The 15,694-nt window shown below is 33.7% G+C and overlaps 2 protein-coding genes across 3 annotated transcripts; both read right to left on the reverse strand.

The window, feature by feature from the left end:
• Window positions 1-2,920: 2,920 nt before the first annotated feature.
• Window positions 2,921-5,227, reverse strand: LOC128556928 (uncharacterized). The gene is made up of 2 exons (XM_053542932.1): window positions 4,957-5,227; window positions 2,921-4,582 (listed from the first exon to the last, which is right to left on the reverse strand). Exons 1-2 carry the CDS (start codon window positions 5,183-5,185, stop codon window positions 4,308-4,310), a joined length of 504 nt encoding a protein of 167 aa, XP_053398907.1. The 5' UTR covers window positions 5,186-5,227; the 3' UTR covers window positions 2,921-4,307.
• Window positions 5,228-8,454: 3,227 nt separating this feature from the next.
• Window positions 8,455-13,758, reverse strand: LOC123556671 (uncharacterized). Of its 2 annotated transcripts, none has more exons than XM_045347577.2 (5): window positions 13,493-13,758; window positions 11,816-12,669; window positions 11,323-11,489; window positions 10,817-11,052; window positions 8,455-9,476 (listed from the first exon to the last, which is right to left on the reverse strand). In XM_045347577.2, exons 2-5 carry the CDS (start codon window positions 12,533-12,535, stop codon window positions 9,211-9,213), a joined length of 1,389 nt encoding a protein of 462 aa, XP_045203512.2. In that variant the 5' UTR covers window positions 12,536-12,669; window positions 13,493-13,758; the 3' UTR covers window positions 8,455-9,210. The 2 variants fall into 2 exon arrangements, with proteins under 2 accessions (XP_045203512.2, XP_045203513.2); XM_045347578.2 differs by lacking the exon at window positions 13,493-13,758 and adding an exon at window positions 13,153-13,429.
• Window positions 13,759-15,694: the final 1,936 nt, after the last annotated feature.

Consider the following 15,694-nt stretch of genomic DNA (forward strand, 5'->3'; position numbering starts at 1 on the left):
TGGATATAACGGGTATTATTGGACCTTGCATTGAGAAAGTGACGCTAAGGAGTATCAACGGCTCATTGTTTGAAATTAATCGCTACATAAATAAAATAAGCCATGAATCGCCATTACATATATACATCGGTATCGAAATCACATTATTTCTTGTTTCATCCTCTAAGCTCAATGACGTTATGAAACGAATTTTTTAATACGATAACATCCGCAAATAGATTTACGATGAAGCATTAATCAGAGATTTAGCTACGATATATAAAAGCTAGTTCCTTGACAGATATGTCCAAAAGTCAAGGTGTGGACGATGTTGTAAATATTTTCGGATATGATTTATGTCTATGGACCAAACTTCTTGGTTTTACACTTTTAGTCTTTCTACTATAAGTACTATGCACAAGATTCACTATTTCGTAATTTTCTTACTTTTTTGTCACCGTTTACTTGAACATTTTGCATTGGCAGTCAGGTGTGACCATGTCCAACATTTCTTTTGTTACACTGGGTATAATTATATGACACACACTGGTCCCGCAACAAACACACTGGTCCCACAACAAACTGTATGCAGTGCCCAAGAAAGTAAAGCTATCTTTACTGATTGTTGAGTTGCAGTGCCATCATCTTTGTTCCCAGAACATAGCTTTTGTATTACAAAAGATAACGGACACTTTAATGCATGATATAATCAGCACAAAATGACAATGTGCAAGACCTGTAACTCTGGTCTAGCGTCAAACATTCTTGAATTATTTCAGTACAACAAGACAGTATGTAATGTCCAAATACTCAGTCATTTTCCTTCTTCTAAAAATATGCTTACTTCTTCCAAGTTCTTGTCCACGTACAATTGGTTTTCTGTCTTTATGAACAATGAGGAAATCGTTACAGTACATTGTAGGAAATAAAACTGCGTCTTCTCTTATCAATGTGTTGCATTCAATATTTTTGATAGCATTTGTCGCATATGGGAATATTACTTTATAACATCCCCCACCTCGAAGATCAGGCGGCATACTGTAGGCGTACATTTATTAACGTGGCAAAAATTTAGCGCAAACGCAATTTTGGTGAAATATCTAATTAATGTGTGGACGTCAATTAGCGCTCTCGCGAGAACGCTAATTTCTAATTTTAGCGCTGTCCGAGATGAGGCTCTCGGAGATTCACGAGGATTTTCACGAACACTCATCTTCGTACATAGTGATGGAGCTCGTTATTTCACAAAAAGGAAAGTTACAACTTGTGTTTGATGGATATATTTTTGATAAGGACAAACGTCGTAAGGATAAAGTATTAAAAACGTATTGGCGACGTGTCATACAAGAATGTTCAGGTCGAGCTGTAACCATCGGGGAACCACCGAATACCGAAGATGCCCGGGGAACAAAACGCTACACCATCATAGAGGCCCTTAGAATTACCAATATCTAATAAACAAACTGAAAAAGAAAGCAAGAACTTACTCTGGAAGTAAATCATAGTAGCAATAAACACGTTATTATTGTAATTTTTTACACGCGATCTGTTTCAGGCCTGTACCACCATAAATAACCGAACATGAGCGAATATTAGTTTTTTAAATTTATTATATATTTTTGGATTAAATTGGTCATAAACATCAAAATACATGAACGATCTTTTCTGAATACATAATATTTTAATAAGTATACTAACTGAATTACATCCGCTGAAAGTTTTTACCTGTGAGATTCGATTTTCGTGTTCGTGGACTGAAATAAAAACATTGCAAACTTTGCACTAAACAAGCTATCAAAGAACAATAAGTGAAGGCAAAAAACAAAACTAAAAAAGTATATATATATATATAACTGCACTTGAGAAAAGACTACGTCGATTGTTATGTAAAGAATACCTTCCTAGGAGATAAAAACAGGTGTCATTACGCCATAACAAGGTCCAAAATTCTTGAAGGATATCTATCCATCATGATATGATGATCAAAATTAACGACGTTTGAGACAATGTGGCGCGGCGTTATTGAAATTCTATAGTTTAACTACAGTAAGTATTCCATTGTTATTTTTGACAACTCGTAAAAAACGGTTATGGCGTTGATTTATAACAATAACTCTTAAGCTAATGTTTCCTTCTAAATAATCAAATAATTAAAAGCAATGGTATCGTATACAGGGTTGTCAAATTATCTCTGTTTTATTGTTTTATACTTTTGTTCATAATTACTAAATGTATACAGTTCAACAACTTATGGATGACAAATACATCGGTTTTAACGGTACAATGAAAACCAATCTATTTAAATAAAGTTTGCTATGATCAAAGGAAAGTCGATACTGATATATATATAATTCACTAAATAGACGTTTTGTTGTTTTGCTAATATCTTAAACCTTACCGAAATTATGTCATTAAGTTTGCAGAGTAAGGGAACATATATCATTTTTGTCATACTTCAATTAATTTGAATGAATTTAAACCATATTGCTAACTTTTTTCATTATTGACTAAATGACAGATATATTATCTTACGAATATGAACATACAGAAATAAAGAAATGAGCTGTTATCTGTGACATAGAATGATATTATTTGACACGAAACTTGTCTAGTATGTCCTAGTGTGTCCAAACTAAGCTCTTTGTCATCAAAATTGAGTTATTGTCAGATACAAGATATCAGTGTTGCACAACAATTTTCACACCTGCACATTTTAATACCACCACCCATTAACTGAACATTAACCGTAAATGTTCGAGTCTTAATCTTGACTGTCTGAAGACTAAGACCGAACCTTTCAGATATGTGTAAAAATTTCAAGGTAATTTAACCCCTGAAAATAAAGAAAAAGTGTAAATAAATTATATGTCGATGTTTTTGTCGAGCTTTTGTCGTGTCGATGTTTTGACTGTCGATGTTTTGTCGCGCTCCCAGTATAATATGGTATCGAGACAATACTCCTCTGGGACAATACACCCTTGGACTTTACTCCTCCAGGTCTTTACACCCTAGGACTTTACACCTCCCTTATTTATATACTATAGATATCTATTGTGTAGGCAGTAATAATTATTGATTATTTAAGTTGAAATTGATTTGATTAAATAGAGGGAGTTTGTCACACTTACACTGAGTAATTGATAATTAAAAGTTAGGCATGTGGATATTAATCCACTGTTGATGTTAATGAAATAGATTGAAATTATTTGGGAAATAAAAGTTAATTGGGTATTTTTGTAGGCTCTCAACACAAAATATCTAGCCAAATCTGACTGATATTTTCCAAATAGATTTTAATTCTTTTGTAAATGTTTTAAGAATGGATGCTGGTTCAAAATTCTGTCTTGTTGAAATTTGCTTTTTTCAGATTTATGTATTATTCAGCTTTCTGATTAATAACTCATTTTTTAACATATTTATTTATAATTATTATATTCTAATTAATAACTCATTATTAAACATTTTTTTAATTATTACAGTATTAAAATTATTATAACTCTGTTTCAAACTTAATGTGAATTGTAATTGACCAATTTAGGATTATTTGTCAAATATTGTGAAGGTAGAAAGATCATATATTAAAAATGATAATTAAAAGGTGTTTGTCAATGCATTTTGTATCAGTCATTACATTTTATAAAACAATATTAAAATATTTTTCAATGTATTATGAAGTTATTTAATTTAAAAGATAATATACATATATTTGAGACAACATTTGTCTGTTTAAAAACTGATCTCATTGCTTTATGATATATATTGTCCAAAATAATTTCTAAAAAAATATATTGTCTTAAATTACATGTTAATATTATCTTTCACATTCCTGTGAAATTCCAATTCAAGCAAGTGTCACTGTTTGATAGTAATGTCACATTCCAGAGATGCTATTATGTCTAGCAATTAGTTAATTCCCACATATCACATGCCTGTATTGTTTTATTAAAGTATACATGGAAAAAACTTAAAGAAGGAAAAGAACAAACTCAAAGATATATCACTTTTTTTAATAATTTTCATAATTTATCATTTCATTCTCATGTAACACTGTAACAAATTAACATATAAAAATGTACTTATATGTATATCTAATAATCAATCATCCACTTCACATCTTAGAAATTTTACTCATATTACTCATAGTCATTTTTAGCCAAAGATACACAGTCCTAACAAATATATGTTTCTTAATTTATCTGAAGTGTTCGCTTTCTTAAATGCATATCAGAATAAACAAATTTAAAAGATAATATCCTTGTAAATTATATGTGTGTCTAATCAGCAATCGTGCACTTCATGCCTTAGATATTTACAGTCGTATATATTTTTCACTTAGCCATATACCCGGCTGGTCCATAAACATGGCTGATTCCTTGAAGGAATTTGGTGGCACTCAGTTCCTTTTTTTCATACTGATCCCAAAGCTCGGATATTTCTTTCTCACAATGTCTAGTTTGGCGACGCTGTTGTCTTCCAACACCATGGTCAAGTAGTTCATCGATGTCGATCTCGGTATCAAGGGCCTGTTTCCGCAGAGCTGGCACCATTCGGTAGAAGGATAGTGACCGGTACCCACAATCACTGTTTAGACGGTTGTGCCAACCTGAAAGGGAGATATATAAAATTATATTAATGTATTTGAAATTGAATACAGTAAATAGAATTTAATTCAAAAGGGATTATTGATCTAACCCTTCATTGCTTTATTATAATTCACTTGTATATTCCTTGTGTGATGTATTATATTCTAATAATTCTTTCTAATAATACATGTTTTTAATTCTTAAAAATATCAGTATTATCTAAGTCTGTAAGAACAATGCATTTAAAATTAAAATGTAATTTAAATCGTTGTTTGTAATTATTGCTATGCTTGAATGTTATTTTGTTTATGGTGAGGTAGATTTAAAACAGATCATTTTCTTTCACTTTGCCATAAAAAATATATTAAACTGGTTAAGAGTGCTAAGTTATTACCTTCAACGTCATTGTTTGTGCGGATCCTGTACCTGAAGACACACCAGCTCTCAATGGGAAATAACTCGGACTCTATCCACTGTTGTCTGATGTAATGGACAAGCTCTTTTTGTTGGTCATTGGTAGCACGCGCTGCTAGACTGTTAAACATTGTTGCGATATGATTGCTTGGCAGGAATGGTAGAACAAGGAGTTTACGGATCCAATCCCAGACAGACTTGCGCTCCATGTATGCTGGACCTAGCCCAATAGATTGTACGTGACGCCAAGAAAGGCAAAGGGAGGTAATAATAATTTTTCAAACTTGCGTTTCTAATGAATTTCATCTAAAAACATAATTTTTACTGAATATATTTTACAAATATATTACAATATGTCTAATATTTATACATTTCCTTAGGCAAAGTATGTTTATTAAATTTATACTTATGATAAAATAACTCTATCTTGGTTGGGCAACCAGGATAGGAAAACAAAATTTTAAAAATACCTCCAGTGAAAATCTAATTTGTATTAAGTGTTAAGTGAACATAAATGAGTGTAAATGATCAGATGCTAAATTTTTGAACAAATCCATTACATGGCCAAAATCTGATTATCCACCTTTAAAAAGCTGACTAAAGTTTTTATTTTCACACATATATGTTATACCTCATGTTGTCATGCATTATGACAGAGATCTATGATTTAAATTGAAATGGACAGTTTATTTAAGCAATCATTTTAGCACCTTATGATAATCCTATTACTGGAAATGTGATTAGATTAACATAATCCTTATAATATTACATAGCAAAGTAGACATCTTGTGTTACACCTGAAACTCATCAAAGGATTGACAGTTGGTTATTATTAAATGAAGTAAATGAATAAATAAACAAACTAGTACCGGTTATATTTTTGAATATTAAGTATCAGTAGGAAAAGAAAATTTCATTTATATTTCTTCCAAATAAGAATACATGTACTTCCTGCAAGGTAATATTTTTTTCAATTAAACATAATGTCAAACATTTGTAGTGAAACAGATTCTGGAATTTTCCTGTCTTTAGTTTTGATTGAAAAAAATAGTGTAGACACATATAAAAATCAGACTCCAAGTCAGATTAAACATTTTTCCCATATCCCTGTCATATTCTTTGTTTCAAAACAACATTTAGATTGGAAACTGCTGTAGAAAAGTGCCAGTTTGATTCTGGTTCAAAAAGAAATGTCTTTTATACTAATGTAATTTAAAAGCACTTACCAGTGTTTCCGCATTTGATATGCTGCCATTTTCCACAGTTGTCACACGACAAGGCAAGATGACGTGTAGCAACAGTCTTAGAACAAAAAGCACACTTATTTGACATTGTAATCCAGTATAGAATAACGGTGTAACATAAATGAAATCTTAGAATAAGACATTATTCCAAGGTAGTCTTAACATATATACCCGGTCAGATAATTAGTGTGCATTGTTCCGATTATGAGTATATCACACAAAACATTTAATTCTTTTAATTTTTTTAATTGCAATCATCATCAAAGGATCAATTAACCTTTGAAATTCTTGTTACTATATTTGGGTGTGCAAACTTGGTAAATTATTGTGTTTATAAGATGCTAATGCTTTAAATATTATCAATCAGTGGTCATTAAAACATCAAAGAACTTGGTAAATTATTGTGTTTATAAGATGCTAATGCTTTAAATATTATCAATCAGTGGTCATTAAAACATCAAAGATACAGGTGTTAATGTTTCTTTTGTGATGATCAATTGATTAACATAACAATTATATTAAGGTTACTTTAATCTTGAACTTAGAAAAGTGTGACACAAATCATTATCACTTTTGTATTATTACAGCTATAAAGTTTGATTTTTAAAAAATAAACAAGATTTTATACTCATAATTTTGAATAAAATAATTAAATATACGAAAAAGTTGTAAAATATATATATATAAAACCTTGGACTTTACACCTCCCTTTTGGAGGAGTAATGTCTCAGGTTTGGAAGGTGTAAAGTCCCAGGGTGTATTGTCCCAGAGGAGTAAAGACCTGTATTCTATAATATTGCCTACGTAACTGTATTGTCTTCTTGTATTTTATTATAATAATCTGCGTGTTTTATATATATATTCTTTATTATAGTCTCATCTGTGTACAAACAATACATGCACATAAAATAATCAGAAATTATATTCTGTATACTAGTTATAATTGCTGAAATAACACGACATTGTCACACATTTTAATCATTGAATCCCATTTGTCCTACATGCATTGTGTCTTAATACAAACGTTCACACCTTTCCGTAAACGAGCGGCTGCAACAACGGACATGCCCGAAGGTGATACGGAAATCGATAACAACTTGATCAAATGAAAAAAAAAAAAACACAAACTTCAAGCTTAATTTTTTTTTTGCAAGATCATATATTTAAAATAATAATATGAACAATAAACAGGAATATCATACGAACCTTAAAATATTAGCAAGCAATGTAACTAGTACAAACCCTCAAGAGTATTTATTTGCAAAAGTTCGAAGAAAACATCATCAAATGAAAATGTACATGAAAATGCTTGGCGAATTAATGCGCGGACATGAATTAGCGCACGTGGCATAGCGCTAAAAGCGCTGTTATAAGTACACCGCTAAAATAAGTAAGCCTACAGTATTGTTTTACTCATAGGTCTGTCTGTCTGTCGGTCGTTTACGATGAATAACTGGAGAATGCTACGACAGCCGATATTCATAGGATCATTGCATGTGGTCATTAGATGACCCATATTGTTTTGAGAGCCAGTAGATCAAATTTATTTATTCGATGTAAATGAGATGTGGAACCAAAATTTTTAGTCCTGTTTGGCGCCATATCACCTATACTGTGTTGGTGCGCCGTAAAACCCAAATAAATAAATAAATTTGATCTACTGGCTCTCAAAACAATAAGGGTCATCTAATGACCACAAGCAATGATCCTATGAACATCGGCTGTCATAGCATTCTCCAGGTATTCATCGGAAAGGTCATCGTCACAGTGAACTCAGAACTGAAAAATCCTTGCCACTTATTCACTGGAAGATACGTGGGCTATGATTGACTAGGGTCTGTAGATGTTCTCTACGGCTTAACCTTCAAAACAGACAGCAACCTTACTAAATGCCAAAATCCCGGCAAAACACAAGCCTGATTAGACACGTCATTGAATATGGATTATCCACGTTGAACCCTCACTAGTAGAAATACCAAAAACTAGAATCAGTATGGTGTCGGACAGCACGGTTTGGCACAGGGGAATACAAGACTTTAACCAGCACAAGCAGGATGATCTAAGGACCATCATCCTTGGGGCCTGATCCAAGTCACATTTGCACTTGCGCAATATTTGTGCGTGGTGAAGTTTTTCGGCCTTTGAATGTAATATAAATATACGCCCGTAGCAAACTGGAATGAAATTTATATTGGGACTGATTTGTAACAGGAAGAAAAAGAAAACTGAAAATATACAACGAAACATGTAATCATGTAAGTGTTTGTTCCTGTACCAAGAAAATAATGTAGAGATAACTTAGAAGTCTCACTTCACATGAAAGAAACGTTACGTATACAACATTAATATCACTAATGGTTAATGAAAAAGATTTAATTGATCGGTCATAAATGTTCTTCATAAACTAATGACGGAAGTAAATTCATTTTTCCAAGAACCTTCTGCCGCATATGATCTAAATCTTTTTACATGTTTGCATGTACGCATATTTTACAACTGGTGCACGTGAACAGTTTACGAATAAAGACACGACAGACAGGCTAGCAGCTGCACGTGCTAAGTATGTCAGCACTTCTGTCATGCATGTGCAGTATCACACGCAAACTTATGGCAAAAATTATTGAGCTTCCCTTCTCACCGTAACTAGTCTACGGCGACCTGACTCCTGTTTGTTCAATGTTTCGGGGAGACCGCATTTTTCAAATGTTTATTTTAGCACGTGTAACTGTGTAATTTATTGATATGTGCAATATTAGTGTTCCAGTTTTGATAACCTTTTCGAAGAGTATCACAGGCCGGCCAGTCCGATTTACATAAGGTACATTAAGGGCACTCGGCAATTTACGTGTCCGTAATAGGCAATTCGGAATTCTCCCGACGTCAAGTAGCTCAAACGCTTGTATAACTTTCCGTAAAAAGGACAATGCCTAAATCGCATTGTAAAATACTTAATTAGTCGATAGTTTTTAACAGGCCCACTAGCTGTATATTCATGTCCCTTTTTCAATACTGTTGTACATAACTTCACTTTGCTTTCCGATTAAAGCCAGTTTAAGTTGATCTTTGGTGACTAGAATATGATAGGGTTCTGCCGGAGAGTGCACGACTGATATAAGATCGCCATCTTTTGTGACTCGCAAGACGCATTGATCTGATGCTATATAAACCACACCTTTCTTGTCACATGTTACTGATCCTAGAATGTACATTTCCGCCGCCGTTTTTTCAAAGCTCTCTCTGAATATAAGTCTTCTGTCTGGAAACAAAAGATTATTTATAAAGTTAAAGGAAGCGTAATGAACGGGATTCAAACCTTGATAAAATGTTTAAATAATAGCAAAAAGCTGATCTTCACCCGAAGTACAATTATTTAAAAGGTCTAATGCACACCTTTAACGCAAATGGCGTCGAAAAATCACGTTTTAGCCTAGTCCTAAATCATAGTGACGTTGCCGGTTTTACGGCGATTAATTTAGTTTCGGGGCCTCCATTTATATTCAAAAAGTATTGTTGTTTTTTTTTTTTTCATTTAATACAACAGGCCCGTTGAAACTAATACGCTGATGTAATTTTCAAATTTATACTCCGATTGTTCGTCGAAGGAATGCTTACTTTATATAAAAATCATGCCAAAATCTTACATGATAATTTTAGTGATTTTTTTTGATTGTTTGTTTTGTTCTATGGAACGTTATTCACACACTACGTAGTCATTCCGCTCGAAAACAATTTCGTAGAAAGATTTTGGCATGATTTTGGTATTAAGTAAGCATTTATTCGACGGATAGCAAAAAAATACTTTTTGAATTTAATGCACGTCCCGGAACCAAATTAATCGCCGTAAAATCGACATTCGGGCTAGGCTAACATGTGATTTTTCGACGCCATTTGCGTAAAAGGTGTGCATTTGACCTTTTAAATAATTGTACATCGGGTGAAGATATTTGAATATGTTATTAAGGATGGAACTTGTTTTTGAATTTATAAGTACAGTTGCTAGCAGACTCGTTACCGTACCAATTACCCTAAATTGTACAAATGAGAGTCAGTCTACGTATTCATTGAACACCCCTTGCATAACAATCTGTTTGTTTTTCAGCCGCTAGGTACTTAATGTTCAACGTACAAGGAATAAAGTCCGCCAAATGTACTTACTATTTACCTTGTATCTGACCAGTATATGATGCATACGGAAAAATAGACATATTGCAGTTTATCTGTGATTATCTGTAAATGTTAGCCAGTAGGTCGAGAATGATAAAATGGTTTGAACATCAATGAACTATTTGTAGAAACTACTTTTATTTATTTGTTGGATTTAACGTCGCGCCGACACAATTATAGGTCATATGGCGACTTTCCAGCTTTGATGGTGGGGGAAGACCCCAGGTGCCCTTCCGTGCATTATTTCATCACTAGGGGGCACCTGGGTAGAACCACCGACCTTTCGTAAGCCAGCTGGATGGCTTCCCCACATGAAGAATTCAACATCCCAAGTGAAGCTCAAACCCACATCGATAAGGGGCAAGTGGTTTGAAGTCAGCTACCTTAACCACTCAGCCACGGAGGCTACTTTTAAAAATGAAAAAGAAGTACCTTTTCGAAAGCATAGGAGCTTACGTCTGCTCGTGACATACAGTCTTCCACCGGTGTGGTCGTAAAAAATACCACTTTCGGATGATAGTTCAATGTTTTTGTGAGGAGTTATAAAATCTGTAACAGTCCGTCTCGCAGATCCCGATTTTACTCCTTTTCTGTCAATAGCTACCTGGACAACTGAAGCTTGCTTACTACCATCCCGCTCAAATATACCCAAACAGTTACCATCATGCCTGTAGAAAGCAGAATGAAAAATAATAAATTCCATCAAACTTAACATAACGAGATTAATTGTAAATGAAAAGTTGTAATGATCTAAGGGAAATTCTTCTACAAAAAAGTTCAAATGCTTTCTGCAAAGACAAATTGTAATATATAGATCAATAAAGTATTTGCAATCAACTCGAGCTTGAAATTACAACTAAAGTATTTTCGGGGTTTTTTTTTTTCAGAGACAAAAATCATAAATGATAACTAGGAAAATTTATAGATACAGGTCTTACATTGTTGTGCTGTACAGAAATCCCGGAAGTTTGTTACAACCCAGTATATTCAAATCTTTACGCGATGCCATGTATGCCAAGAACAGCACAATCGTTGATCTGCTTCCAAAACTAACTATAATCATGTCATCTCGTACTGCTGTAACATCCAACGGCGCTTCATCCAGCTGTATAAAGTAACATAACACAGTTTCCAAGTTTCTTTTCTATTTTAAAGATGGTGTTTAGAAACAACACGCAAGAAGACTTAAGATGGAACAGTCAGTTTCAGCTTGTTTACACTATTGACTATAGAGATATAAATCGAAAACTTGAAAAAGAAATTTGTCAGAAACAATATGTGGCATATGTTTTAATAATACAAAATAGGCTATGTCTGTTGACTGTTTCTCGTAACATTAGATTTTGTGTCTTGTATGTCTTAAAAGGTGAAATGGTCTAACCAAACTTTCAAAAACTCTAAGATTATTTTAAGGAACAAAATTTAACTAACCCTAATTTTGCAAATAAATTGCCCTGAAGGTTCAAACAACTTGACTGAGAAGTTTAACCAGTCACACAAGATGAGGTCACCGTTCGGCATAATGTCCCCACCGAAATAAAGGCAGTCCCTTTCGTCAGAACTTATCTTACTTTCGAAACCCTTCTCAAAGGGTTCTTTTGATAATCTGATGGCTGTTCTGTGCAAACTCCTAGACATTCCACTGGACGTTTTCCTGAATTTAACAAAGTCACTTCCGGTGTCTGTCTCCTCCTGTTTTGATTGTTCGTGAGAACCATTTGTGTAAAACTTGGACCCTTTTACTTTGCTCAATTTTGCTTGTTTTGTTTGTTCGTGAGAATCATTTGAATAAAATGTTGAGCCTTTCGCTTTTCTCGACGTATTTGTGCTATTTGGAGATGTAAACGACTGAACGAAATCACTTCCCGTTTCAATACCCTCTTGTTTCCGTAATTCATCAGAATCCTGTGTCCAAAATGTCGTCCTGTTACACATTTTAAATGCCTTTGTCCACTTAGCAATAGGTAAGTCCGGCTTGCTTACCTTGCTACCGCATTCAGGGCAAGAAAAGTAGTCCGGTTCGTCCGTCCAAGAACTAAGCGTGCTGAAATAATCACTTAAGCATCTTTTACAAAACACATGACCACATTCCGGAAGTTGTAGTGGCTTGTGACACAGCTGTTTACATTTCGCGCAGCTACTAGACGCCATTGTCAGGCTTGAGCTATTTGTTTTACTTTTTGCAGCACTGTATGGTACAAATATTTGGATTCCTTTTAAATCCTCAGTCACATCAGATTAATGTTCTTCTGATTGCGGTCTATCTAAAGTATCTATCCACCAATCTTAAATAGGAAGTACAAATGTGATAATTTGATATCTGAATTTCAGATTATTGTATTAAATTTCTATCAAATGTATAATGTTTCCGTAAGCTAGTACATGGAGTAAAATAAATAGACCGAACAGATACAAGATAAAAACGATGAATTGTTTTATCTTCATAAACAATCATACGGTACATTTCATAATTATCGAAAGCTGTGTCATCTCATACAAACATGTATTTTTCTACATTGTAAAGATAACGCCAGTGTAGAACCTTGTCCCACAACCATAGAATGTCACTTTCCTTTTCGCTCATTTGAGTAACAGGTAACAAGAGTCTCAGTATGTTTTTCAAATGACATAAACTGGGACTAACAAGTCTATTACTCTCATTAGAATAATATAGTAGTTTGGAATGAAAACCAGAAATACTGATAAAAAGAAGGGTCCTTTTGATTTATATTTTAATTCTAGACACACAGGTTTAAAACTCCACTTACATAATCGTTAAAACATAAAACAAATGTACACTTATACACAAGTATTTCCTAATAACGTGTTTTATATCACGTGTGTATATTGCGTGTGTTTGATCATTTTCCAGGTTTAAAAATACTCTGTATGAAAAAAAATGAGCACAATTTATTAAATCCACAGTATGTATACATTTTCAGTATAATTATATCCCTTATTAAAATCCGGGTAGTTTTGGCTATCATAAAATGCAATGACACTATTTTCTTTTTAGGGTTTTGGTCTTCAAAGTTCCGAAAATGTACATAAATGTTGGTCACTTTTTCAAGGTCAGACACATCAAAATTAGATAAATTACCAACTTACCCTTTTGTCATAGAATTATTAACATCTACGCCAAAACCGAAACCGAAACCAAGAATAATAAAACCGAACCAAAATGTGAACGAATATAATTCCAGTTTGTTTCCCGAGTTTAGTATGCAGACATTGTTCTTAAGTTTGTTGATTTTTTCATTGATAATGCAAAGAATGTGTCAAAAATCGTTAAGAATCTTCATTCAGTTTGTAAACCCTGTTTATGAATCACATGTAGACGCCCATTTTTACAACTTAAAGGGAAACTAATACGTAGTCGGTAAATTAAACAATCACATAGAAGTTATCTCGTTTCATATTTACTGAACCGTATATAACTCCTATTTAAGGCTTGTCTGATTTTCAGTCAAATTTTCTACGCGTAGCATAACGCGTAGCATAATGAATGCAAAAATGCCTATTCACCTCGTTCAGTAGTTCACAACAAATTAACAAATCCTCACAATTTTAAGTGTATTTGAAATGTTTAAGATTTTCAGCCTATCAATAATGTGTAAATCAACGTGTTCTTTTGTACGAAATGTTGTACTCAAATCATTTTTTTTTTTTGGATTTTTGGTTTCAACTGCATTTTAGTTTAATATTTAACGGTGGGCAGTTAAGCCGCCCAGTGTTCATGGGTTATGTGCCTGTACTAACTTATTCTCCGCAAGTAACTGCCAACTTCTGCTTTATCTGCTCATGAAGCAGGGGTGGAGGACGAATGATTTCAGATCAAATCGACACATAGAACATATGCCTTGTCTGGGTTTGTGATCTCCCTATTGAGCCAAGTGGGCAGACACCGTTAGAAAGCAGTACATCTAAAACTTTGTACACTTCGGAGATAGGAAGGAAAAATGCCGGCGTTATAACTGGTTTTCAGGAACGATAGACAACAGTCACAAAAGCCCTGATATATAAAATCAAATTAATCACAGGTCGTCTAACGTGATATGAGCGTTTGCTTCGGTTTTACGCACAGATGAGATCAAAACAAACAGTAGAAATTACATATGTTTGTGACAGGCATAAACTTCTTGCGCAATAATATTACTTTTTCAAATATTCATAAAGTATTCAAGAGTATTTAGCAGAATAACTAAAAGGTACTGCGACAGGATATATGCATTTATGAAATCATCAAAGGTAGCTTTCTGTTTATTTTGAACAACTCACAAAAATACAACTCTAAAAGAAAATTCTTACTCTGCGTAACGAAACTTTGAAAATATCTTCCGATTTGTAAAAGATAGAGCTCCACCTTACGTAAGATTTCAAATACAACTTGTAAACGAAAATGTTTCAAAACTTATACATGATCTTAATTCGATGAAAACCCTAAGTAATTCATTGCTTTAACCCCATAATACTAAAGTTAGCATCAAACACCGTATCACTGACCAAAATGTAGCCATACTGAATGACGACTTTTCAAAATCCTCAAAGGCAGCACTAAAGTTTTCCCTGTCCTTAACGCTAGAAATAATCACATGCCTATTCCAATTTATCTTTCGATTAAAACACACGGCGTGTTTGTTGTTCGACGCTTTTACAGATGAACGCTACGCTTTCCTGACGGGACTGGTGGAAGACTCCAAGATAAGCAGTTCTTAAAGCCCACTAGGAATGATCTAGTTTGATACCTGTCTTCTGGTCTGTTTCGTTGGCACTCTTCATATTTCTTCTTCTGAAAATGTATTTAGTACATGACAAGTTGTTTTTCTTTTTACACAATTTACACGTTTTTTTGCGTTGTATATGCCATAGCTACTTTTACCATATCGGTAAGAAATTCACTGGTCAGGAATAACATTTATTTTAACTTGTAATTTTGGAGCATGGTGGGCACTTTAAATGCGTTATGTTCAGTGATCAGTTACTAGTTAAAACATCCCAGTTGTGTGTTTCAGCGTGGTATTCCAGTGTTCCTCTTTATTGTTTTGTTTAATACTCGTTGTCTTTATGATTTACTTTCTCTTTGTGATCTTGTGAATAGTTTCATGATGCAGACATCCATACAAATACTGTTACAAACTTTCAATGTGAAGTGGCTGCGTGATTCTCCTATGGGAGCTTCTTCGGCGGCGCCGTCTAAATTCGTTTTCGTTACCTATGCCACGTGACTTCAGTTTGCAAATCAAACTGCTCGATAACGCATTATAGATAATTTATCAAAATGGAAGATTTATGCAACACTCTGCCTGATTG

Source organism: Mercenaria mercenaria, chromosome 5 (genome assembly GCF_021730395.1).
Source record: "Mercenaria mercenaria strain notata chromosome 5, MADL_Memer_1, whole genome shotgun sequence".
Lineage (NCBI taxonomy): Eukaryota > Metazoa > Mollusca > Bivalvia > Venerida > Veneridae > Mercenaria > Mercenaria mercenaria.